Source organism: Chamaea fasciata, unplaced genomic scaffold (genome assembly GCF_029207755.1).
Source record: "Chamaea fasciata isolate MVZ Bird 193981 ecotype frontalis unplaced genomic scaffold, bChaFas1.0.hap1 SCAF_8, whole genome shotgun sequence".
In the NCBI taxonomy this organism is placed as follows: Eukaryota; Metazoa; Chordata; class Aves; order Passeriformes; family Sylviidae; genus Chamaea; species Chamaea fasciata.
Genome location: NW_027094093.1, coordinates 23,101,214 through 23,124,499, shown reverse-complemented (window position 1 = coordinate 23,124,499; position 23,286 = coordinate 23,101,214). Strand labels below are relative to the sequence as shown.

Sequence of the window (23,286 nt, the reverse complement as noted above, 5' to 3'; positions counted from 1 at the left end):
CTGTTTCAGGGCTCTTGTCTGAGATCTTTGCAAAACATGTGGCACTGTGGCTGCTCAGTGACAGACCAGTGTGTCCTTGTGGCTTCCTGAGGCCCTGAGCTCTATTCTGTGGACCTCAAAGACTTCTCAACTGTCCATCAGCCTAGCCTCACCCTTGAAGCCATTGGCTGAATTCGTGAGAGGGAGGGAACTGCAAGGAAGCCGCCTCACTATATATTTGGTGGCCAGATGGAGGCTCTTCTTTGAGAAGCTCTGCCCAAGTTGAGAGCAGGGCAGGAATACCTTTTACTTGCTCAGTTTGGAGCTGCAAGCTGGTCAGGGAAAGTTTTGCTAGGGCCAGGCTGGGCTTTAGCACATGCCATGTTACCTCCTTTCTTTCAGGGCTGCAGAAGAGATGTAGGAAAGCCAGCGTTGCTGTGATGTGACAGGGAATACACATCTGTAGAGATGCATGTGACTAATGCACTTAGGGAACAACTCGTTTTAATTCAGTTCCTAATTAAAGTTTTAGGCAGGGAAGAGCTTTTAATGAAGGCATGGAAGTGGTGTTTACTTTTATGAACATAATGAAATTCAGTATGCATTTTCAAGACTGGTGAGGATTTCTCAGGTAGTTGCAAATTCTGTAACACTATTACTTCACCTGAGAAGGAGAGTGACTCCACTGCCCATGGTGGAATTGCAGGAGGCAGCTCATTTTAAACTGAGCTTGGAGAGAGCGTACAGTGAAGTCCATAAGGATTCACACCTGCCTCCTTTCTGTGTACCTTATGCTCATGGCAAAGGGCAGCTCTGAAGCATGTGAAAAACAGCTGGGGGCTCATTCTCTCCAGTCCCATGACAAGGAGTTTGTGTGATTCCTGTAGTGTGTAGTTGCTGCTTTGAGAAGATTAAGAATTACCTCCACGGACCAGGCATTTCCTGGGGGATATTTGGAGATGTTCTGGAGAGCGAGAAGAGAAGCTGTGCAGCAGCCAAACTGGGGGAGGAGACAGGAACAGAACAGATGGGAGGGGGAGGCAAAAGGGGAGTGGGAAGCAGTGCATATACATCAGTGACCAGAAGTGACAAACTGCTCTTAGATTATTTAAAATGCACAAACCTTTTCATGATACCGCTATTCTGCAAAGCTGCTGGCAGACTGAGGGCTCTGTTCTTTAATTAGTGAGGAATGGGGCTGCTAATTGGCAGAACTAGAATGAGTCATGGGCTCAGCCTAGGCTGCAACTCTGGAGCAGCAGGACTTGTGGCTGCAGTTTGTGCCCAGCTCTGAGCCCTGCTGGCTTGCAGGGGCTGTCTGAGCTTAGTGAGCTGCTGTGTGGTAATTGTGGGACCAGACAGGTACAATCCAGTCCCTTTTTGCTCTGCATTGTGTCTTCCTCATGCCTTACAAGACATAGACTTTTGTTTCTGTTATCCCTACTGCTGTTGCAGGTATTGTCCCTCTTCCCAGCTACTCCATGCTGGCTGCTGCCAAGTGAGCTGTTGCTTCTGTCTCTCTTACCTGTGACCTCCTGGGCTGCCCCTCCCTTCCAGCAGCTGGTCCTGGTTCTGCTGATCAGATACAGCCCATGGCTTCATTTCAGCTTGCCATCAGAAAAACAGCAAAGTTGCATTCCTTACCATATGGGTCTAAGCAGCCAGGGACTCCCCCTCCCCACCAATCTTACATCCATTAGCTAAGGCTCTTTACATTTGTCCTATCACTTATTCATGATCATCCAGATCAATCTCTTGAAAAGTGCATTTATTGAAACCTGATTCCAGCTTTGTCTGAATTGCGAGTGCCTTTCTAGCCCGGTCTCTGCCTTGTGGTATACAACCACAAAGCCCACTGAGGCTGGGAAAAGAGCTGGCTCAGCACTGTGCTGCTAGGAGAGCCTTTTCTAAGCCTAGGAGCATATGGATCCATTGCCACGAGAAACACAAGGCTCGGATGCCCAATACCTACTGAACAGCCTCAGTGCGCCAGGAGGACAAATGGAAGTTATGTATACAGTACTTGTAGTTGAAAACTTGTAGCACCCACAGAGGTTTTTGTCACAGACTCTCAGTGCAGGGGTGTACATTTTTGTGACATCCCTGCTCCTTGCAGAATGGCTGTTTTGGTATAATTACCTAATACTGTGTTTGTAGGTAGATCTGGAGGCTGAGACAGCCAAGTTCAGTCACAAAGAAAACATTAAAAGCATCCTGTACTTGAAAAAGCAGACAGCTGTGTGCCCCTTTCACATACTGAAAAATGTCTTCCAACCAAAACCACTTTTCCTCTCTGAATAACTCCTGGAAAATTGATGCAGCTGTCTTGGTTTAGCCCCTCCTGAGCATGTTACTCCTGGCGGTTGCATAGGTTTGTGCACAAGGAGGAATGGGGTGTTTGAGTGCACTCGGAGAGAGGCAGCATTGCTGTGTCCCAAAGTTCAGCTGGGGCAGCTCATTCTTGCTTGTGCCTGGGAAGAAGCAGTTTCCAGAAGACAAGAGGACATCCTGGGAAAACGTGAAGATTCAAGGGTAGTCCAGAACATGCAAGTAAGGAGAAAAGAATAGGAAGATTTGTTTCTGAAGAGTGATACGGTTAAGGAGAGCTTTCTCATGTCAGTCCCTGAATGTGTCTCCTGCTGGGCTCGGAGGCCCTGGAAAGGCCAAGGCACCAGCAGGTGCAGAGTTTTGTGTCTTGTCCTCTGGAGCTTACCTTGCTGCCTTCAACAGCCTTCAACAGCTGGATAACTGATGAGGAGGGTGTAGCTGCTGGCTACACACTCTAATGTGTGGATGCCTTGCTGCTGCAGTAGGGGCTGTGTGCTGTCTGTCTGCCTCTTTGCCCATTCCCTGGGTACAGCACACAAGATCTGCCTTACTCTTTCCCTGCTGACACACCATACTGCATCTCCTGAGATGAGATACAGGCATGTGAATGCAAGGGAAAACTTCTGGTTTCAGACACTCTAAAAAACAAACCTCATAGAAGGCCAAAGAAATCTGTGGCTTCAATTGATTTTTTGATATCATGAATAGCAGACAATGTTATTTAAATCTAAGTCTAGGATCCCAAAGTGCCACGTGTTATTTGAACTGAGAAATGAAATCTTAGAGTTTACTGTCCACACTGGAAGGCATGATGGTGTGACCGTGGGCCAGTACGGATGAAACACTGTTCTCTGTATGCAAGCAACTTTATTTTCTAAATTACTGCCCCATGGTACCGAATCACTTTTCAGGATTGTGCTTTGCTGTGCACTTTGTGGCAAGGCAAGTTCATGGACAGATTGTTACTGAGGCCATAGGAATGAGGATGTTGGTCTCAGAGTTTGTTTAACATCTGAGTGACCTGCCCTTGATATAGGAACTGGTACATTACTATTTTATTCTTCCTTTCAGTTCCTGCTGTTGTTCCCTTTAAAACCAAAGCAATAGACCAGCCTAATAAACTCCTAGTAAAAGAATAATTGGGAGGGGATGAGCTCATTATATAAGGGGCTTGAGTTAACTGTATGATCAGTATTCAGCCAGCTTTATTTGATGGAAAGTGTTTACACAAAATCATCACTGCTGTTCCTCCTTTGTCTTTTAAGGTGTTCTCTTCAAATTGGTGATTGCTTGTTGCTTCATTTTGTTAAACGTTTTGTCTGTGGTTGAGGGTGGACCTTCTATATCCCAGAATGAAAGGTGAAGGGTGTTTACTCTTGTCCTAGAAGAGCAGTGTTTTCCCATCATCCTTGGTCCCTGTGAGAGCTGGGATCCCCCAGAGCTGGCACATTCCGGCTGGGCAGTGCTCAGTCCTACTGACCTTGCTTCTCCTATGGACGTTCACCCTTGATGCCTGGCAGTTTTTGGAAGGTTTCTGCTCAGTTTAATCCTTTCAACTGATCAATGAGTTGTGTGGCAATGGGGGAGAGGGGAGTAAAGTGAGAGCAGTCTCTTTGGTGTCACCATCTGCTCCTGTATTTAGTTAAGGCTCTTTGGGGAATTTCATGTTTAGAAAAAAAAGGGCTGGTGGAAGGAGATGCACTAAAAAAACGTCTGCCTTTCAGGAAATGGGGCTAAGGCTATGCTGGGCAGAAGTTACAATAATTATTTGCTCTGTGGTTCCTTTTCTGGATGTCTCAGCACAATATTCCTTTTGGAAACAGCATTAACTGGGTGCAGTTATTCTGCTGTGCAGAGGCAATTGCTGTTGTACAAACAGCTACAAAATCAGAGTAAACTGAAGCAAGTCATTCTGGGCAGCTGAAATACCACAGTGCCTGGAGTTTCAGCATGTTGCCTTCTATTCCTTAGCAGCACACAGAAAAACCTGCCATAAGTTTGTGTGGTGTTGTACAAAAGAAATATGTCTCCTTGGAAGAATATTTGTTAATACTTTTGCTCATGGACTTCTGGGAAAGGGGTCTGAATCAGTCTGGACTTTTAGATAATTTCTATGTGTTGAAGACAGCTGAGTGATCCCATTGCCCATCTCCTCTCTCTTCTCTTCTAAGTGGTACCTATTAAATAACAGTATTCATGCCCATGGACTGTCTCTTCTGTGTCAGATTACCAACTGCCTGTAGCTCCAAGTTAATTCCTGAGCTCAGGGAGTGGAAAGTCCGTGTAACCTGGACCTTCCCTGGTCTTCAGGGACAGACTGCATAGGGTGCTGTGATCGTGGCACACTCCCATATGCAGGGTATGTGTGCCGTGGCGTTGGGGCACAGTGTGCATGGCAGGATGGCAGGGTGCAGACTTGTCTTCTGATTAAACTGCACTTGCCTGAGGCTCTCATCTGTTATCCTGGGTTACTGGTGTCTGAAGGCATTGAAATACACTGTTGGGGATATTTACACTAAGTGTCTTATAAAAGGCTTTCTTTCATCCCACTGTTTGGAGACAGAGCCTTCCTGTTTTCTGACTCTTTGCCTTCTACCATGGTGGTAGTAGGAGTCTGGTGAAAGTAGCAGAGAATCTTTGAACACATGTTGCTGTTCATATGTTTATGCACTATAGTCAGAATGTGATTTGGGAGACTGATGGTTTCTCAACAATAACGTCCTGCCCAGATACCTCAGGACACTTTATTTCAAGCATCCAGAGTTTCGGAAAACCTAAGAGGATGAAACAAATCCTCTATATAGTTCCTCAAAATCTGTGTGTGATGTACTGTTCATAACAGCTCTCTGGGATCTCAAATCTGTAACAAAAGATTCCATATTTTTCTATGGCTGTTGTTCACTGGCCATGAGGATGATCTTTGCAGTCCCTCCATGGGTTTAGGTGCTGCTCAGATGCAATGGTGCTTTTCATTCACTTGCTGAGGGGAGATTAATCTGGTTGATGTGGAAACTCTAGACCAGAACACAGCAGTAAAGCTAGAATTATGTAAACCTTTTTAATGTCATTAAACCCAGGTCTTTTATTGGGAGGACTGGAGGTTGGCCTATAGATGTATCTCCAACAGTAAGGAAAGTCCGGGGTACTAAAGTGTTTAGAGTGACTTAAGTAGTTTAAAAAAACCCACCTAAACTAAAAACAAATCATTAAAAATAGAATTAGTGTTTCACATTTTGTGTAATGTAATATAGAAACACTATTCAATTTCTTCAAACATATTAAGCCTACAAGCAAAGAGCTAATGGTGCTGATGGGATTAAGAGGGTAGGAAGGGCTTAAAGCTCATGATCAATAATTAAGGGGCATAAAAAAATTAGGAAGAAAGTCAGTCTGTGAATCAATGAAAGACAGAATGGCCCTAATGTTACTCAACAGTTGAGCACTTTGGATTTTCTCAATATTTATCTAGGCAGAGTTTATGTGATTTCTATGGAAAGACATGGAAGTGATTAGTTTGCAATAACTGAAATGCGGTGTGGCTTCATGCCTAACTCTGTAATTGCAGGTCACGCTTGCCCTGATCTGCCTTCATGCTCCTGCTCTTCCCCTTGTACCAGGTCCCACAGGCAGACAGGACAGAAGAGGCCAATCCAGCAAACTTGTTTTCCCTGCTGTTTTGGTCGGCAAGCTATGAGATCTACCTGTCCTTCAGATCCCTGCATGTGTGTTACCAGAAATCTGGGTTTGTGCTCAGACTTGTCTTGAGAGACATGGAGCAGTTTAAGATGTTGTAATGTACGTGAAACATCATGTATATATAAACATATATAAACACCAGTGCATACATACATCAGACATAGGGACCATCATGTATACATCAGTGTATATATACATAAGAGAAACACTCTGGTCATGTCATTTACCAAAGGAAACTCTTGCCAGAGTTTGCAAACAAAGCTCTGTTAAATCCTCTTAGCTGTTTGCTGGTGATTTCTGGAAGCATTTTGACTTACAATGATGCGTGGGAGTATGACATTGTAAACATGCTTTATTTATATTTTCTATTATTATTATAACATGACTTTTAATGACCAGCTATTCCAAGTTTTAAAATAATTAGACAGTCAAACCAACTATTCTATAGAAAATAGACAGTCAATGGTATCTTTCCATTACACTTTCTCTAAAAATTGGTGTTTCCTTGCTTCAGTTTCCACATGAAGCTTGTTAAAATGGCTTTTTCTTCTGCTCATGTTACATTAAGAAAGAACAGTTTCTCTGAAAATGTAAGTAGGACTTAAATATTTTAAGCAGCTGTAGCTTGGAAGTAGCCTCTGAATTCTGCAGCTTCCCCCAGCTTTCCTTGGGTGTTTGCACCCTGTGTGCAGATCTCACAGGCTCTAGTTCTTTCTAATGGGATGTCTTCTGGTTTTTGCAGGGTGCCAGGGTATGGCTGCGGGAGCAGGACCAGCTGCAGCCATGCACTGTTGGCTTGTGTGCCAATGGAAATGTTCTCTTCACCTCAGATTATGGCATGGTAAGTAAAGTTTGCATGAGGTTGTAGCCTATGCCAAGCTGTAAGATGGACTTCCTGGTTTTGCATGACCATCATGTTGAAATTTATCCACGGAAATGGCTGCAATTCTCTCTGAAAAGTGACCTGGCTCTGTAACAAACTATGCCAAAGATCTAACAAGTGTTAAAAAGAGAGGTTTGTTCTTCTTGTATTCTTCATTTCTTTGCCTACCTCAGTTTTCTTGGTTTCCCTTGTGCCATCTTTGAAGGAGTTGCATTAACAGCCTAGCAAAATCATTGTATCGGCTAAATGCTCCTGGAAGGAGGCAGCTCCGCCAAACCAGCAGCCCTTCCTGCCAAGATGTGCAAGCTGTGCCACTCTAAGGGTGCTTGTGCTCACCACCAGCCACTTCAGCAGCTTTTGCTGTCAGCCCTTTGGGCCAGGGGCACGTGGCAGCGGGCTCCCTGTGCTGGTCAGTGTGTAAAGGTAGCAGAGATGCACAGGACAGCTCAGCAAGGCAGCCAAGCTCCCCTGAGAGAAGAGCTCTCCAACAGTGATAAGAACAAGCTGCTTTCCCCCCTGATTTCCAGCCCTGTGCTCCTTGTGGTTCCCTGGTGCATCTACTGCAGTACTCACGGAATAATATTGGTAGGAAGGGACCTCTGGGGATCGTCCAAGTCCTCAGTGAGTCAGCTCGCCTGGCTAACCCTGGGAAAACTATCCACAGCCTTCACAGAGGTTCTTGGTGAGTCAGACTGGTGCCTGGGCTGGGAGGAGGATGGGGAAATGGGCAGGACTGTGCCCTCCAGCAGTGAGTAATTAGACCTGCTCAGCTGTTCTGGGGAATGGACCCTGCAGGTGGCTGCTTTGTTACAGAAAAATAGACAGGTTTTCTTCAGCCTCTCATCTGGCAAACAAAGGAGGGCACAGGAGGAAAGGGGATTTAGGACTCTGGTTTGTGGAGTCAGTGATAGCATTGTCTATTTTTCAGTCTTGCCTTGAAAGGCCTAGGCTTGAAGTCATCATTCTTTTATAAAGAGCCTGATTTGTTTCTCAGAGATGGAAATTCCCCTTGCAAACACAGATTTTTTATCTGGTTACTGTAGTCTCTCAAACCCCTTCTTGAGGAGTTGACTTGTTTTGGGAGTGCTGGATATCACTAACACATTTTAAGGGATTACGGGTAACGCAGCAGCCTCCAGAGTGACAAAAAATGGTGAGTACTTCTGTGACTTTCCCCATTCTGTCTCTTCTGACATGCTGCTGTGGCCTTGTAAAAGCTTTCAAACCCACCTGGCATCTCTGAAAAGACACCGGAAATCCCACTTTAGAGCTATCTGTGTGGGCGCTCCCACCTCCAGCCTGTGTCCCGTATGCTGGAAAATATGCTCAGGATAATGCTGGGTGGCTTACAGGTGTGAAAAATAAAGCTGGGTTTGTTTGGTTTTTTTCTTCCATAAAACAAGAAACCACTAGGCTGGAGGAGCATGTGCTTTATGGCTTATGCAGTTAAAGCACATGGTGATCATTGAAGGGCTTTCTTTATTCAGTTCCACACAAGAGCTGTCCTGTGTGCTTCCCTCACCTGCCACCTTCATTGCTTCATACCTGTAGGAGGGACTGGCAGCTCTGCCCCAGGTGAAAACTCTGATAAATGTCTTCACTTTGGGTTGGATGGGGCAGTTGATCCCTCTGATTTTTAGGTCCTCCAAATCTAGTGTCCTCATGTTTGCTGTAGCCCAGCATCCCTGCAGCCCTTGCAGCTCTGAGGTAAGAAGTCCAGTCATGCTTCAAAGCTTTTGTCATTTGTTTTCACTTCCTTAAAAACACTTCAAGCAATAAATCCATCAGAAATGTGACTTCCTGGGAGGAAGGGAGGAGCTTTGCTTATGAAACACAAGATTGGAAACCACAATCCAGACAAAACAGCCAAATGCTTTATGGATAAATATAACTTGGATGCCAGGTGGGAGCTTTGATTATGTGCTCAGGATGGCACTAATGGATGGAATTAAGTTTGGAAAGGAATAATTTCTCCCTTGCTGAGTCTGGTGAGCAGTACTGGCAAGCCTCATCTTGGCTTGTTTGCTGGCCAGATTTTGGTTTATTCCTGACCATTGCAGGGCCTTGGAGAGAGTTGTGGTCATTTTACCCTCACCTTGGGCTAAATCTGAGGCAAATATAGTGTGTTACCTCAAATCTTTGGCTGTGAGGTACCTGTTGGACTGTAGGCTGATTATTTTCCTTCCCAAAAATAAGGTTCTGCTTATTAACACCTATAACTTTGTGTTTTATAGATTAGCTTGTTAAAGAAAGGGATATTCTGGGGGCAACTTTGCTGAGAGATCGGTTTTCCTGAGTTCTTACTTGCTTCAGGAAAAATCAGCTATCATATTCAGTAGTGCTGAACATCAGTCTGGCATACCCTTCCTGGAACAAGATGATGGGGGAGGATCTTTGTAATTACTCTCCTGGCAGATTGCTGGAGGTGTCCAGGAGTGAGCCGTAGGGCAACAAAAGCTTCCTTACTGGGACGCTGAGGGTGAAGCATCATCCTGTTTGTGTCTCAAACTTCTAGCTCCTTGGAGAAAGTCACTGATAGTCTTGGGACATGTGTCTGTGTCCAGGAGCCTGAATGATCCTTGCAGCCTGTTGGTGATACAGAGACTGGAAAAACTACCCTCTTCCCTGGAGGGCAGAGAACAAATTAAAAGTCAGCTTTCTTCCAGTGCCAGGGAAGACCTGAAAACTCTCACATGTCACAAGTGCCTTCCAGAGGCACAGAGCCATCATCTTCCAAACCCCAGTGGGGCTGGAAGGTCCAGCCTCTGCCTGAGGGGGGGTGAGCTGCCTAGGCATGCAGTGATTTGCATTAGATGAACTTCCACAGCCTCAGGGACAGACAGGTGACAACTTGGTCTTGGCTGGGATGGCAATGTGGCATCACACTGCTCCTCCGTGGGGTACATTTCACCTCTGCAGTGTTTCTATCCCAATGGTACCAGAACCAATACTACAAATCCACCTTTGCTGCTGTCCTGCCAGAGCCCCTGCTTAACTCTTTATGGATATTGGACCAGACTTTGTTTAGAGAGGGATGACTGAATAACACTATTGAAGTGGCTCAAGGTATACCAGGTGATTATCTAAACTCTGCTTATAATTTACTCATGTATTTAGGACCCCATTCCTCTTCAGGGTTCCATTTTCTCCCATGTTGTCTACAGGAACAAGGGAATGAGCTCTGACCCATCACTTTTTGTGCATAGCAGCCTCTGGGCACAGGTGCTGCCAGCTGTTTGATATCTTTTAGCAGACTTGTCCACTCAGCTTTTTGTCTAAATGTTTTCTTAATGTTTCTCTTCTGGCCCAAATGCCTGCAAGTGCTGACAATGCAGTAGCAAATGAGTAAGTACCAGGCAGACATAAGGAAAGATCACGTCATACTGTTTTTTACTTGTCCTCTTCCAAACTTTGTGTACGTCAGTGGACAACAGAGAGACAGGGTCGTTTGCTGCCTCCTGGTTTGGAAGTGTGGTACTGATTTTGTTGCTGACAGTCCTGTTCATGTCATGCATCTGCAGCTTGTACTCTCTCCTGAATTTTGTTGTCCCATTCTCCCTTTCTGCTCCGTCAGTTCTCTTGTGAAAGTGCCTGAGGACTCTGCTCTGAAGAAGGAAAAAAAAAGTGTTTTTCTATTTTCAGGGTCATGCTTGCAGAGTGGGGGTCCTGCTGCTGGCAGTCAGACCTTTCTGACACCCTAAAGGCCTGGAGAGAGCCTTTTTGCTAGACTGGGCTTTGTTTAACACTGATCATGAATGTGAACTGTGTATTTTTGAAAGCCTCCTGGCTGGTGAAAAAAGTGGGCTGTGAAGTGGAAGAGACTGAATAGTCCTTGCCACACAGGTGTGACTGGTCAGAAATGGGGCAAACGCACCTGAGGGACTGAGCCAGATTCTCCTCCCCAGCTCCCTCCCTTAACAGAGCTGCTCCTCTGGTTGTGCATCATGGTGACCTTGTAAGGGATGCTGTGCTGGGTTATTGCTACCCTGCACTGGCGGGGTGCAGGCTCAGAGCCCTGAAGGGGTGAGCACCTGCAATGTGCTGCAGCTGTGAGCACCCTGCACGGGCCTGGCAGGGGTGGCTGGCTGGAGGGGGCTGGGTGACCTCATTCTGTCTGCAGCCTGCAGCTGCAGGGATGGCCTCTCCCCAGCAGTGACGGCAGCCTGAGCACTCCAAGGAGGTGGGCAGGAGAAACCAGTTAGATCAAAGCTATGGATTATAGTTTTTTCTCTGTGGAGCCCGTCAGTTTCTTGCTGGCACCCAGGAGGGCTGACAAGCAGGGATGGAAATGAGGTAGAGACCAGAGCCCCAGAAGAGGAGGAAAAGCACAAGATTCTTTGGAGGGGTTACTGTGGACCAGTTTCCTTCTCCAGGATGCCTATATGAAGTCTCCCATCTGTCTCTCATTGGGTCTTACCATTTAGCACAGCTTTGGATGCTGGGTGGGAGATGGCACATGGCTGAATCCAAGAGTGGGAAGCAACTGAAATAACTTTTATGAAATGCCAGCATCGTGCTTGAGGAGGAGGAAAGGAGGGCTGGGATGTGCCTGTGGTGGAGGGGAACAGTCACATAATCTCAGCTGTGTTGAAAGAGGGTGAAGGAGATGACCTGATAACTGAAGAGTGGGCTGTGGAGGAGAAAGCTCTAGCAGGAAGAAGGATGCAGCGATTGAGGCAAGATGACTGCAACTGCACAGATATGAGTACTTCCTAGAGCAGTGATAGAAGTTAATAGGTGTCCCTGTACAAATATTTTGAAAGCTGTATCATACATATACGTGTCATCACACAGAGAGAATGTCACTACTTTATTTGGCTTCTCATGTGCTTTGCTTTCCTTTGCTTTTGAGATGACAAACTCCTCCAGATGCTCTCTGGCTGCTTCCATGGAGAGTGCAGGGCCAAACCTGGAATGTGAATTAGCCTTTCCTCTACTTCCCCGTGGTCAGAGACATGATCTCACCTGTGTTTTTTGTGAAAGACTGTTCCTGGTCTCTTGGGAGCAGCTGCCATCATTATTCACACTCATGAGTGCAGTAATACCTGTCTAACCTAGCAGCTGGGGGCTGGTGCCCTGCACCTGTTAAGGGGAAATTGAGTAACCTTGTGTTGATTTGTCCCCATCAGTAGTGAAAGTGAGAGATTCACTGTGTAGCAAAAGAAGGGAGTATGCTGTATAGTTTCTGGACAGAGGGTTCAAACAGGAATGGAGGGGTGACTATAAAAGTAGGGAGCAGACCTGTGTCTTAGTCATTTCCTTTTCCAGTGCCAGAGTGTAAAGGTGCACGTTTCTGGTAGGATATCAGACCATGTGCCCAGCTGTCATGAGCTTATTTGTTCCTTCTCCCCATTCTTCCAGGTGTTCCAGTACCCCAAGGCCACCCTTTCCAGAGAAAAGGTCTTACCCATGCATCAGACCAGCGCTGATGGGGTGGAAGACATGTCCATGCTGGGAGATCTGCATGAAGCTGCCATCCTGCTTAACCTTCACCAGCGCTACCAACAGGGTAACATCTATGTAAGTGCTCATCCCTATTGGCTTAATGGTTTTTGTTTAGCTTCAGGGCTGCCACTTTGCATGTGAAGTACTGATGTTATCCTTGTCCCTTGAGGATAGGAATTGGAGGGAGTTTTCTGCCTTGCCAGCTCCATCATCCCTGTGAGATCCTACCCTTACCAGAGGGCCCTCTTTGCCTCTACAGAGGAACTTCCAAAACATGAATGTTCACCTCTGAGCTTTGTGGTAATTGTGCAGCTCTGTATCCTCTATGAACATCCATGTTTGATGGGCTGTCATGCACATTCCCCAGGTTCCCCATTATGGCTGTTCCATGGTTTATAAGGCCAAACAGACTGGGAAGTGCAGCCTACGCAGGTTGTTGCTGAGTATCCCTCCTGATCCAGAAAGATGAAGATACTGTCTAACAAAACTAGGAATGCAAACCTGTTGCCTATGGAAGGAGACAAATGTTAGGAAAGGGACTTGTGGGGAAAAGAACACCTGGAACAAGACATCCCTGAACTGCTGGGATGGCAGTGCTCTGCTGAGACTTGGAGAGAACAAGGAAGATAGATTACAAAGACTGCCTTACCTTGCTTTACTCTTACCTTGCTTGTCCATGCTATGTTCACACAGAGTTTTCAGAATATGACAGAAAAAATGTAAATCTGTCTTTGTTGCATAGCAACCGTTATCAAGGCAACCAAACCATATGCACCTGTATTCCAGTAAATTATCAGTAAAGTGACCCTGTTTTTGAACCACCTCCTGCACTGGATGCAGAGGAGACTGTAAATTCTCCTTTTTGGATTTTTTTTGCCGTAGACACTTTTGCCTGTCTGTCAACACAGCCTTGTGACCCTGTGACAATACCCATGTGCACACACTATTTTGATGGCCCATATCCTTGCTGCTCCTCTTGTCCTGTATATGACACATGCTATGTGTCTGTGCAGATTTTGACCCATTTAGGTATATTCCTCATGTTTCTTCTTCCTCACACTATAAAAAGTGATGCAGGTTTCTCTATTTTTTCAGTCTGTGCCTTGTAGCAGAGATGCCACAACACCAGCAGTGTCATAGCAGCTGCATCTCCTTAAGCCTTTCAGCTAGTTCTGATGTGTCATTCCTTCTCTTATTCAGCATTAGTTCTGTGCCTTCTCCATCCGTGCATAAAGGTGTTAAAGTTTAACACCTTTATACCACATTTTTTGCCTTTGCATAGTGCATCAACCTCAGATGTGCAGGTTGGGTCTGAAATTCTTGGAGATGTATGAAGGGGCCTGACATCTGTAACATGCTCAGCACTGGGAAGAACCCCGCAGTGTAGAATTATTAGCTCCACCATGAGCTCCTAAAGGGGATTCTTTCTGATCAGGGAGTGTAGGTAGCAGTATATGTAGGCTGGTCTGGCACCCATAATTAATTTACTACAGCAATACTGACAAGCTCAACAGTACCTTTTGTTTTCCAGATAAATACTATTCAAGCTCTACCCAGCTCTTGAAGGAAATTATGTGAGCACAGCAACAGCGTGCGTGTTCCCTCTTCATTCTTACAATTCCTGTATTCCTTAATAAAAGTAGACCCAACATAATGTGAGTGATGTAGAAAGGAGCCAGGGGCTGTACTGCCACATTTGTGCTGTCCTTAGAACAGCCATGCCTAACCATCCAAGTAGGATCTATTGTCCTGAGAAGCAGACTTGCTACATGTGGCTTGTCCTGCTGTGGAGAGTTCTTTGGGGGCAATTACTTTACTGATAGAATAGCTGGTGTGTACATGGTTTTACTGCTATTAAAAATTATGGATAGAAATTGTCTATAAGGGAATACATGGGATGAGAAGACTGCAATTGGGTGGTGGAAAAGTTTCATAGGAACACCTTTGAAAGAGATAGCTGTACTGGGAGAAGTTTTGGAAAAGACTTTCCAGAAGTTCTCTGGGAAGGAGCTCTGTTCCTAGTGAAACTACAATGGAAAATGCAAACTGAAACATCTGAGAAGAAAAGATGCTGTGAAGGAGAAGAGTTAAAATGGACATTTCTGTCCTGTAGTCTCTAGACAATGCCTGTTCCTCAGCTGCTTGTACAGTGCTTTTTCCCCAATTCATGTTTTTTCACTCAATGCTTTCCTCTTTCTCTCTCCACCTCTCTGGCCAAAGATCATCTGCTTGCTTATTGCTTTCATTACCAATGAATCATATTCCTGCCCACAAAAGTCTCTGTCAGAAGGTCCTCAGGACATGGTCCATGATAGCCTGTTTATACTGATAATGCAATTTGGCCTAGGTAATTTTTTTTTCTCCTGATGATCTCTGACTGCTGCTTTAATGAATGAGCTTTAAATATTTTGATGGTGACAGCATCTTATCGGTCTGACTTCTGGCTTCAGAGCTTGGCATTGCTATAGCCTCAGATTTCATTTGGCCTGATGAGTCTTCCTTGTCACCAAGTGTTCAATTTACAGCTTCTCCAGCAGATACATTCAAATGCTTTTTTATCTCTTGGGTGACTTGTAGTTAGTTCTTGGTTTGGAAATAATGCTAGATGTTGTCCCTGATCACAAAGCTTGGCAACCTCCTGCAGCAATCAAAGTGTTTACTTGGTCATGTCTGCTGAGAATGGGTATTCCTTGAGTAGAGCAGTCCAAGATGTCCCTGTGAGGGAGACCACCACACCAGCAGCATGGATGTTGACCATATTACAAAGCCATCATTAGGTGAGAGGTGGCACCATTGCTTTGAACTGCAGCTCCGAGAATAACTGGATTTGAGCTGGTTGGCTGAATCGAAGAAGTCATGCCCCAAAAAGCAAAATTAATTTCCTTCTGACTGCACAAAATAATACATTTGAAATTCAATATTGTGCTCTGGGTATTTTATTTCAAATCTTGCTACCTCTTTTTTTGGACTGTATAATTTTCAAAATAAATATTTTCAAAATAAAATATTTAGAAAATATAGAACGTTTTGACTTGAAATCCAGAGCTTCATCTTCAGCTGTCAATTTTGATTTGGTTTACCAAATGATTTAAGCTGCACCAAACCACATTTTTTCAGCAGAAGAAAAATTATACGCTTTAGTGGTTCTTTGCACATGTGTGTAGTGTGTGTGTGTTCCAGCTCTATTCAGGAGGTTCTTGAACCCTGCCAAGGCCCCTTTGCTTAGGACTGCAGATAGGGGCATTAAAGCTATCTCCTGGCACTCTTTCAGTCCTGGCTCTGCTATTCAGCTTCAAGCACAGTGCAAGGTAGCTGGGTATGAAGATGGCTTCATGTTTTTAAATTGTGTAAGCTTAATTTAACAAAGACAACAGGATAAGAATGTTATATTGTAAAGCAGAGTGCCCCATCCATACCCAGCTGTAAGGCTTCTTCTCTGGAGTTTGACATTCTTTGCCAAACTGTGGAGCTCTCTGCTGAAGCCCAACATCCTTATTTAAGGCTTTCTCCTTCACCATGACTTATTTCAGGGTCTGGCTTTGTTGTGATTTCCCCCTGCCCCTCCCCCCCAGGAGCTTGCTTCATTTCCTTTCTGTGTTTTGTTTTTTCCCTATAGACAAACATTGGTTCCATCTTGGCCTCAGTAAATCCCTACAAACCCATCCCTGGTCTGTACAGCGTGGATGCCATAGAGCTGTACAGACAGCACCGGCTGGGTGAGCTGCCTCCCCATATCTTCGCCACGGCTAACGAGTGCTACTGCTGCTTGTGGAAGCGTCATGACAGCCAGTGTGTTCTGATAAGGTTAGAAATGGAGAACCGGCTACTCCATGGCTGCATCACGTGCCCTGCTCCTGCTGTTCCATTTGCATTGACATCTGCCTGAATACCCACGCCATCCTCCCTGCCTTTGCCCGATCCCTGCTTGTCACAGCAGAGATGTCACATGTTTATTCCTAGAGACCACTTCTGTGCCGCGGGTAGGATGGTCATCAGCTCTGTCTGTCCTGGATTTGTGAATGAAATGTATGTTTTTTCTTAACAGTGGAGAAAGTGGAGCTGGAAAGACTGAGAGCACCAAGTTGCTCCTGAAATTCCTGTCAGCCATGAGCCAGACCTCCCTTGGGGCCCCTGTGTCTGAGAAGAGCACCCAGGTGGAAGAAGCCATCCTGGAAAGCAGGTAGAGTCACCCTCGTAGCCACCTGGAGTGCTGGGTCACCTTGCCTTTGGGGGCCCTTGCCTTTGGGGGGCCCTCCCTTCTGGGCATCCAGGCCATGGATGGAGCCAGACCTGGGAAGAGAGGATCACAGAGCTGGATGGTGTCACATCAGTGAAATGCAAAGGTTGCTGTCTTGCTGGGATGCCTCACCCTGGTTGCTCTCCCAGCTGTCTGTGGATGGATTAGGCTTCTTTCCAACAGCAATGTGGGATGTGTGTGGCAGCTGGAGAGTTAATGCTCTAGCTCTGGATTGTAGCTGTCCTCATGGTGAGTCTCTGTCATACTCTTGACTCCTGGTTTCCTCCATGAGCCCCTGCTCTCCCCTGCCCTCCCTGTGTTTCAGGCTGCTGGTGTGTCTCACCCTCAGGAGTCCCATGGGCCACCTGGCAGCTCTCCTGCTGTCCTGGCAAGTGATTTCATGGAGGACCATCCATGGGAGCTGGCACCAGGGAACAACCACCACCCACCTAAACCCTGCTGAGGCATCAGGCAGGCAGGGAAGTGCATGGGGCCTGAAGCAAATGTGTCTGAGAGAGAAGCTGGCAGCAGTGAGGGAATGGAGACACATTTCAGGGAAATTCCTTCATGCCAGAAGAGGTTCTGACACCCCTGAGGGACCATAACCCATGCCAGGGCAGGGACACCCCTGAGGGCTCATGGCCCACAGGTGTCTGATGCTGGAACAGGGAGATGAAGGGAAAAAGGATCTGGAAAACTTGAAGAAGCGAAGTGTGGCTGAGGAAAACCAGTAAGAGGCAAAGAGCAGCAGAGAAAAAAAGGAAAGAATGACAGAGAGAGGCAGTCCTGAGTGTGACCCTGGGCTCCTGTGCTGCCGTGTTGGGGGAATTTTGGGTGTAACCTGAAGTAAGAAAGAAAGCTGAGGCTAAGAAATGGAGGACAGTAGGTGTTTGACTTTAGGTAAGCCTGAGGAAGAGGCAGGAAAGACGCATCTGTTTTATTGTTTGTGTCCTTGTTTTCTGTAGTACCTGACTTATATTCAACAAATTACATTAAAATTTCCCAGACTGACTTGCCTGTTGCTGAAGAACCCTGCTGAGGGTCCTGCAGTTTGATACTGTCAAGGTTGAGGCTGCAGATTAGTCCCAGATGGAGCTTGTGATGGTTGCAGAAACCTCCAGAGGAGGCAGCTGTGAGACCATTGTGGGTTTTAGGTCCTTATAAGCAGAGCAGCCTTGAGCAGAAGGCCTGGTGTTCCAGAGACTGTTGTTGGATGATTTATTCTTTGGAGGTGTGCAGAACTTAGCAGACATGGAGGCAAATTTGCTAAAGCTCTGAAGAGCAGTACAGTCATGACTCAAGATCTGCAAAATCTGCTTTAAGGCAAGCGGCTTAGAAGGCTCAAGCACTCTTAGCAGTTAAGTGATAAGTTGACAGTGATCCAGAGAGCTTATGATGGTGGGTAGGTGATTCCTGAGTCTGTAAGATGCCACAGCTGTGAGCTGGAGTGAAGTAAGAGATCACAACCTGTTCCGTGTACATCTCTAGTGCTACATGAACTATTGCAATGTAAGTGCAAGAGAATCTGATTTGTCACCTCTGAAGACAAGAAGCTGAAGGCCTGGCCCAGACCCAGGAGCTGCTGCCATTCCTATGGACCCTACTTCATGTGTTTGGACTTCCGCTGCACTTGCTCTAACAGTGGCCTTCCTCAGGTTCACTTATAGTGGATTTTCATCCTTGCCCAGCACATACCAAGGAACAATTCTGGATTCTTTCTCAGTTTCAGACAGCATTGCAAACAGAGTTCATCAGCTTTCTATCAGTTGCTTGTGTTGGAACATTAGTGCTTGGTGTATTTCTCACAAATCAGGCTCTCAAAACTCATTTGGCACTGTTGATTTTGTCTCTTTTCCTTCTTGAAAATATCCATTAGTCCATTAAAAATTCTGCTAACTTTCAGGTTTTTTTCTTGCTTGCTTCACTCTGAAGCTCCCTTCTCCATGTTGGGTGCCACTACTGACAGCATGACCACCTTGCTTGCTATTCACCCCCGCCCAAGTCCTCAAATCTTTTTGTCTTCAACTGTGCATCTGTATCCTGAAGCTGTATATGGTGCAGTATTTCTGAACTCCAGACTTTGCTTTCTGCTGCCCTGCTGAAACTGCTTCCCATTATTTTGAATGCTGGAGTGCATCCTGCCCACATCCAGCAAGCATCCAGCATCACCTTCCTGATGTGCTGCTCTGCCTCACAGTTCGCTCCTTCCTCAGCTGCCACGCTGTGATGTCCTGCTGGCCATTGGCTTGGTCCAGTCCCCTGCCCTCATGCCTGGCTGAACCAGCTTACTCCACCCTCTGCCTTGCAACTGCTCACACACCCTCCTGCTTATTTCCCCCCCTAAGCCTGGAAGACTTCACACCCATGTGTGTGAGTCCATTGTGAAACTGAACTATAAAGATATTTCCTTGTGCTTTTCTTATATAATTTAACATGGTTTAGAGCCACAAAGATTGGCTAGCTGGCTCCTGCACTCTCACTGCATCAGTGGTGGTCATATAACATAACCCTGTCCTCCCTATTTCTGGCTGTCCGCATTAATTTTGTTGATTCATGGCAGTGGTGTGCTCAGTGGGATATTTCTGTGCAATGTTCTTATTTACATACTTGTTTCAGAGGTGTGGGTGTTGGAGTTCAAATTCTTCAGGGCAAGGAACCTTCCTGATCTGCACACCCAGATTGCTCTAACTGGAATTTCTATGGTTGTAGTGTATTATAACAGAGGAGTTTTCATTTCTATCCTTGTTACTTGAAAGTGATTGTTTCAAGAGATGTTAGGAAAATACTGCCTGGATTTTCCTGAAGGTTCTTGAGTGTTTCCTTAACCACAGCTCTCCCTTAGCTAACACTCTCAGGGCCTGAAGCTTTCTGCAAGCTCCAGGATGTCTCTAGTTGTGGTTATTTTTATGCTGTATTTACTAACTTGTGAATAATCCAATATCTGCCGCAGTCTCCAGTGGGACTGCACAATAGATCTATGGAGATGTTTAAAAGCCAATATTTCTGAGGGTAATAACAGCAATAATTTTTGTTTAAAACTATGTATGTTTTAAAATTAGACATGAAAACATACAGGCTGCTCTTGTAGCATCTCTGTGATTCCTTGCTTGTCAGCCCTTCAGATTATCTTAGAATTGGCTTAATTGCAGAAATGTATATTTTAATCCTGGATTCAGTGTAACAGTTCGCATGGTTTAGGCTTTTCTCTTGTACTGTTCTGTGAAGCAGATACCAAGCATTTTAACTGTTTTTTTTCCTGAAGATGGGAAGGTGACCAGCAGACAAAATTTTTCAATTTATGGCCAGTCTGACGTTTGGCAATAGATTTTTTTGCAACTTTTTTTTTGAACTGAAGTGGATGATGTCACTCTCTTAGAATGTAATTTTCAAATCTATAGTGTGTGTCTAGTCCCTCTACTTGGAAACCATGTGGCTTATATCAGCCTAAGCAAGATGTAGATAATGAGGGCTTGTGTATCAAATTTAAGTACCAAACAAATTGTTTTATTGCTGTTTGTTAGTTTGAAGATGTTCGCCTATAATTTTAAGAGATGGTTTATCAAAGGCAGAAGGAAAAAAGGTAGAATGAATGTAGAAGTATGTGGTTTGAAGCTACAGAGTGTTTTATGTATATGTCTGATACTTCTGAAAATCCTTGAAAAAGTACAGTTGCATTCATGGGATGTGCTGTGTTGAGGACACAACCTGGCTGAGTCTTGCCACCTTTCACTTCCTGAAGCCACACTGGTGGGGAATGCCCTTGACAGTGTGAGCACCAGCTGCTCATACAGACTGGGGACTCATTTAATTAACTGCAATCCCGAAGGTTTAACATTTATCTAGCAGCGTGTTAAACTGCTTTTGCCATCCTTCCTTTTCCTTGAGCCCTTCCTGCTTGCCCAGGCTGGTGCTGTAACAAATTAATCTCTTGTGGCAGAACATAGTGTGCAAATGTCAAAAGAGTGGGCACATGCTTTGTTTTAATGGTGTCCCATCACTAATCATATCTGCATTGCCTTGTTTCTGCAGCCCCATTCTGGAGGCCTTTGGAAATGCCAAGACAGTTTATAACAACAACTCCAGCCGCTTTGGCAAGTTCATCCAGCTGCACTTCTCTCAACATGGACACATCCAGGGCGGCCGAGTAACTGATTGTATCCTTTTCTGCAGTGGACCAGAAATGGACTGGGTGACAGAGATGAGGAGTAGCTCAGTGTAGGTCAGGAAATCCCTCATCAAAGTTTTTCAAAGTCAATTTACAACTGTGGGCAAATTTGCAACTTAAAGAGGGAAGAAGTGTTTGTTTTGTGGCTCTGCAGCACCTAACTCTGGGAACTTTTTGTCTCAGTACTGCATTAGGTAGGGACATAGTTTGACTTTCCACTTCATTAATCTCAACACTTGACACTTAAAATCCTGGAATTTTCCACCTTGAAGATCCCCCAGGTTGATTGCATCCTCTTTGCTCCACATTAGGTGTTTGGTTTGTTTCACTTAGCTCTGCCAATGAATTCATGATTGAGAAAAGTGAGACCAAACCAAGAATAAATATATTCTGAACAATATTTGGGTGCAGCAGAGAATTATGAGTCCCTGTTTTGGCTGCCATCTTCAGCTGACCTTGGAACCCTAGTCATAGAATCACAGAATATCTCAAGTTGGGAAGGATCCATAAGGATCATTAAGTCCAACTCCTTGGTCCTCTCAAGACTACCTAAAATGAAATCGTATGACTGATGCACATTGTCCAGATGCTCCTGGTACTCTGACAAGCTTTGGTGACATGACCACTTCTGTGAGGAGCCTGTTCCAGTGAGAACATGGACGTTGAAGACTGGATATAGTCCAACTGTGTTGTGCCATGATGACTTTCTTCCCTGTATGCCCAGGTACCCCTCTCCCAGAGGCTTTGACATATTTTTTGTCTCTATGAGGCGGGTAAAGCTGCCCTGGGTACAGTTCTTGATATATGTTCAAAGCTGCTGACTGAAAACCACAGCTATTGCCACTGGAGTAGCAGCCAGATGAATTTATTGCCGTTATAAATGACAGGCTTGGATTGTTTGGCCTCTGCTCTTTGTGCTGTGGTGGATTTAAGATAGCAGTCTCTTGCAGGAGCAGTGAGAACTGATGCAAGATTTGCTGTATGCAATGCAGACGTTCAGATAAGAGCGGCCTCTAATCTTTCTAGGTGTTCCTAATATGGCTCATCTTTTGTTAGGTTATCTGTGCTCTACCTGGCCCTGCCCTTTTAAATATCTCTTTGGCACATCATGCCTCCTTGGACACTGAATAGAGAGGATGATCTAAGATGATGTTTAGAAACACTCTTTACCTACTTCCCAAAGTGCCAGTTATTTCATGATTTGTTGCTTGTTGCAGGGTTCATCCCAATGTGTCTAGAAGTTTTTTTGCCTATCATCAAGAAATCTGTGCTTCTGTCACTTGGATATTTTTTCCTTAATATGCTGTTCAGATTTACTGGAAAAGGTAGGTATCACCTATACTGACTGCTGGGTGGGCCCTCTCCTCATCGGAGGTGTGGCATTGCCAGATCACCTCCCGGATGAGGCTGTCTCCACTGCAGAGTGCAGACATCAGCTCCTTAGGTGTTACTGCTGCAACTGTCCCAACTGAGGAAAAGGCAGAGGAGCAATGTTTGTTCTCTATCTATCATGGCCTCTTCTCCCATCTTTGATAAACTCTGTGCATTACAGAGAGACTCCAAGAAAGAACTGTTTACCTGGGAGAAAGGGAGAGAAAAGTACCTGGAAATACAGCTCCACAGAGAAAAATATGGGGTACAACTCCAAATGCAGGCATCCCTGATTGGATGTGGTTTACTTTGGAGTCAGGAATTCACTGAAGAGCAGGGCAAGAACTGACAAAGTTCAGTTTGTTCACGTGTATGCTCAGTTGCACAGCCACAAAGATCTTGATGTAGAATTTATTTAGACAAAACCATCATTAAATAGCAAGAAGCCCCTCTTGTGCATTAGCCCTGGAGATTAACCTGCATCCTGGTCCTCTCTTTGCCTTTGCAACCACAAGTCTGATCTTTTTCTGCTGGTTACTCTTGTATTCTTTGTTTCAGAACAGGGTGGTACATCAGAACCCTGGGGAGCGGAATTACCACATCTTTTATGCACTGCTGGCTGGTGTGAGTGGGGAGCAGAAAGGTAATTTCATTTTCTGGGATATGTCTCTTGTCCTGTTTCCAGTCCAACGTGTGAAGCAGCTGTAAGTCAGAGCATGGATATTTCAGGTACTTGATATGTAGTTCCTTCTTGAAGGCCACCATGTGGTGATTTCATGGGAAACAGAAAGGAGAGTTAAGAGAAAGAGACTGAGGATGACAGAAATTCCTTTTGAGAAAAGACTTCAGGCATTCTGTGCTGAAGGAAAAAGTATGTGCAAAGTGATGAGGTGATGGAACTGGCTAGAGGCAGAGGAAGGGTAAAGAGTCTTGATTCAGTTACTGGTGGGAGCTGTTCAAGGAGTTCAAAGGATGAGCTGATAGATCTATTTTTAGAACAAATCTTCCATATAGGTAATAATAGAGAGAAGAATTACAAATGCCAGCAATGTAGTGGAAGCACTAGAACCAAAACATGTCTTGTGTCTGAACAAAGGGTTTATAGCTCTGTACTTGGGGAAAGAAGAGGTGGGTCTGAAAAAGTGCACACAGAGAAAGTGCCAGCTGCAGACTGTGGATGAA

At 45.2% G+C, this 23,286-nt stretch overlaps 1 protein-coding gene across 1 annotated transcript in view; it reads left to right on the top strand.

Annotated features, from left to right (window-relative positions):
• LOC136293369 (unconventional myosin-X-like) overlaps nucleotides 1–23,286 on the top strand; it is a 90,093-nt gene that overhangs the window by 7,528 nt on the left and 59,279 nt on the right. The window contains exons 2-8 of the mRNA XM_066190079.1: nucleotides 6,746–6,844; nucleotides 12,248–12,406; nucleotides 15,948–16,135; nucleotides 16,377–16,511; nucleotides 20,598–20,722; nucleotides 22,045–22,058; nucleotides 22,663–22,747. Coding sequence (XP_066046176.1) covers nucleotides 6,746–6,844; nucleotides 12,248–12,406; nucleotides 15,948–16,135; nucleotides 16,377–16,511; nucleotides 20,598–20,722; nucleotides 22,045–22,058; nucleotides 22,663–22,747 — 805 coding nt within the window. The remainder of the gene's footprint in view (nucleotides 1–6,745; nucleotides 6,845–12,247; nucleotides 12,407–15,947; nucleotides 16,136–16,376; nucleotides 16,512–20,597; nucleotides 20,723–22,044; nucleotides 22,059–22,662; nucleotides 22,748–23,286) is intronic.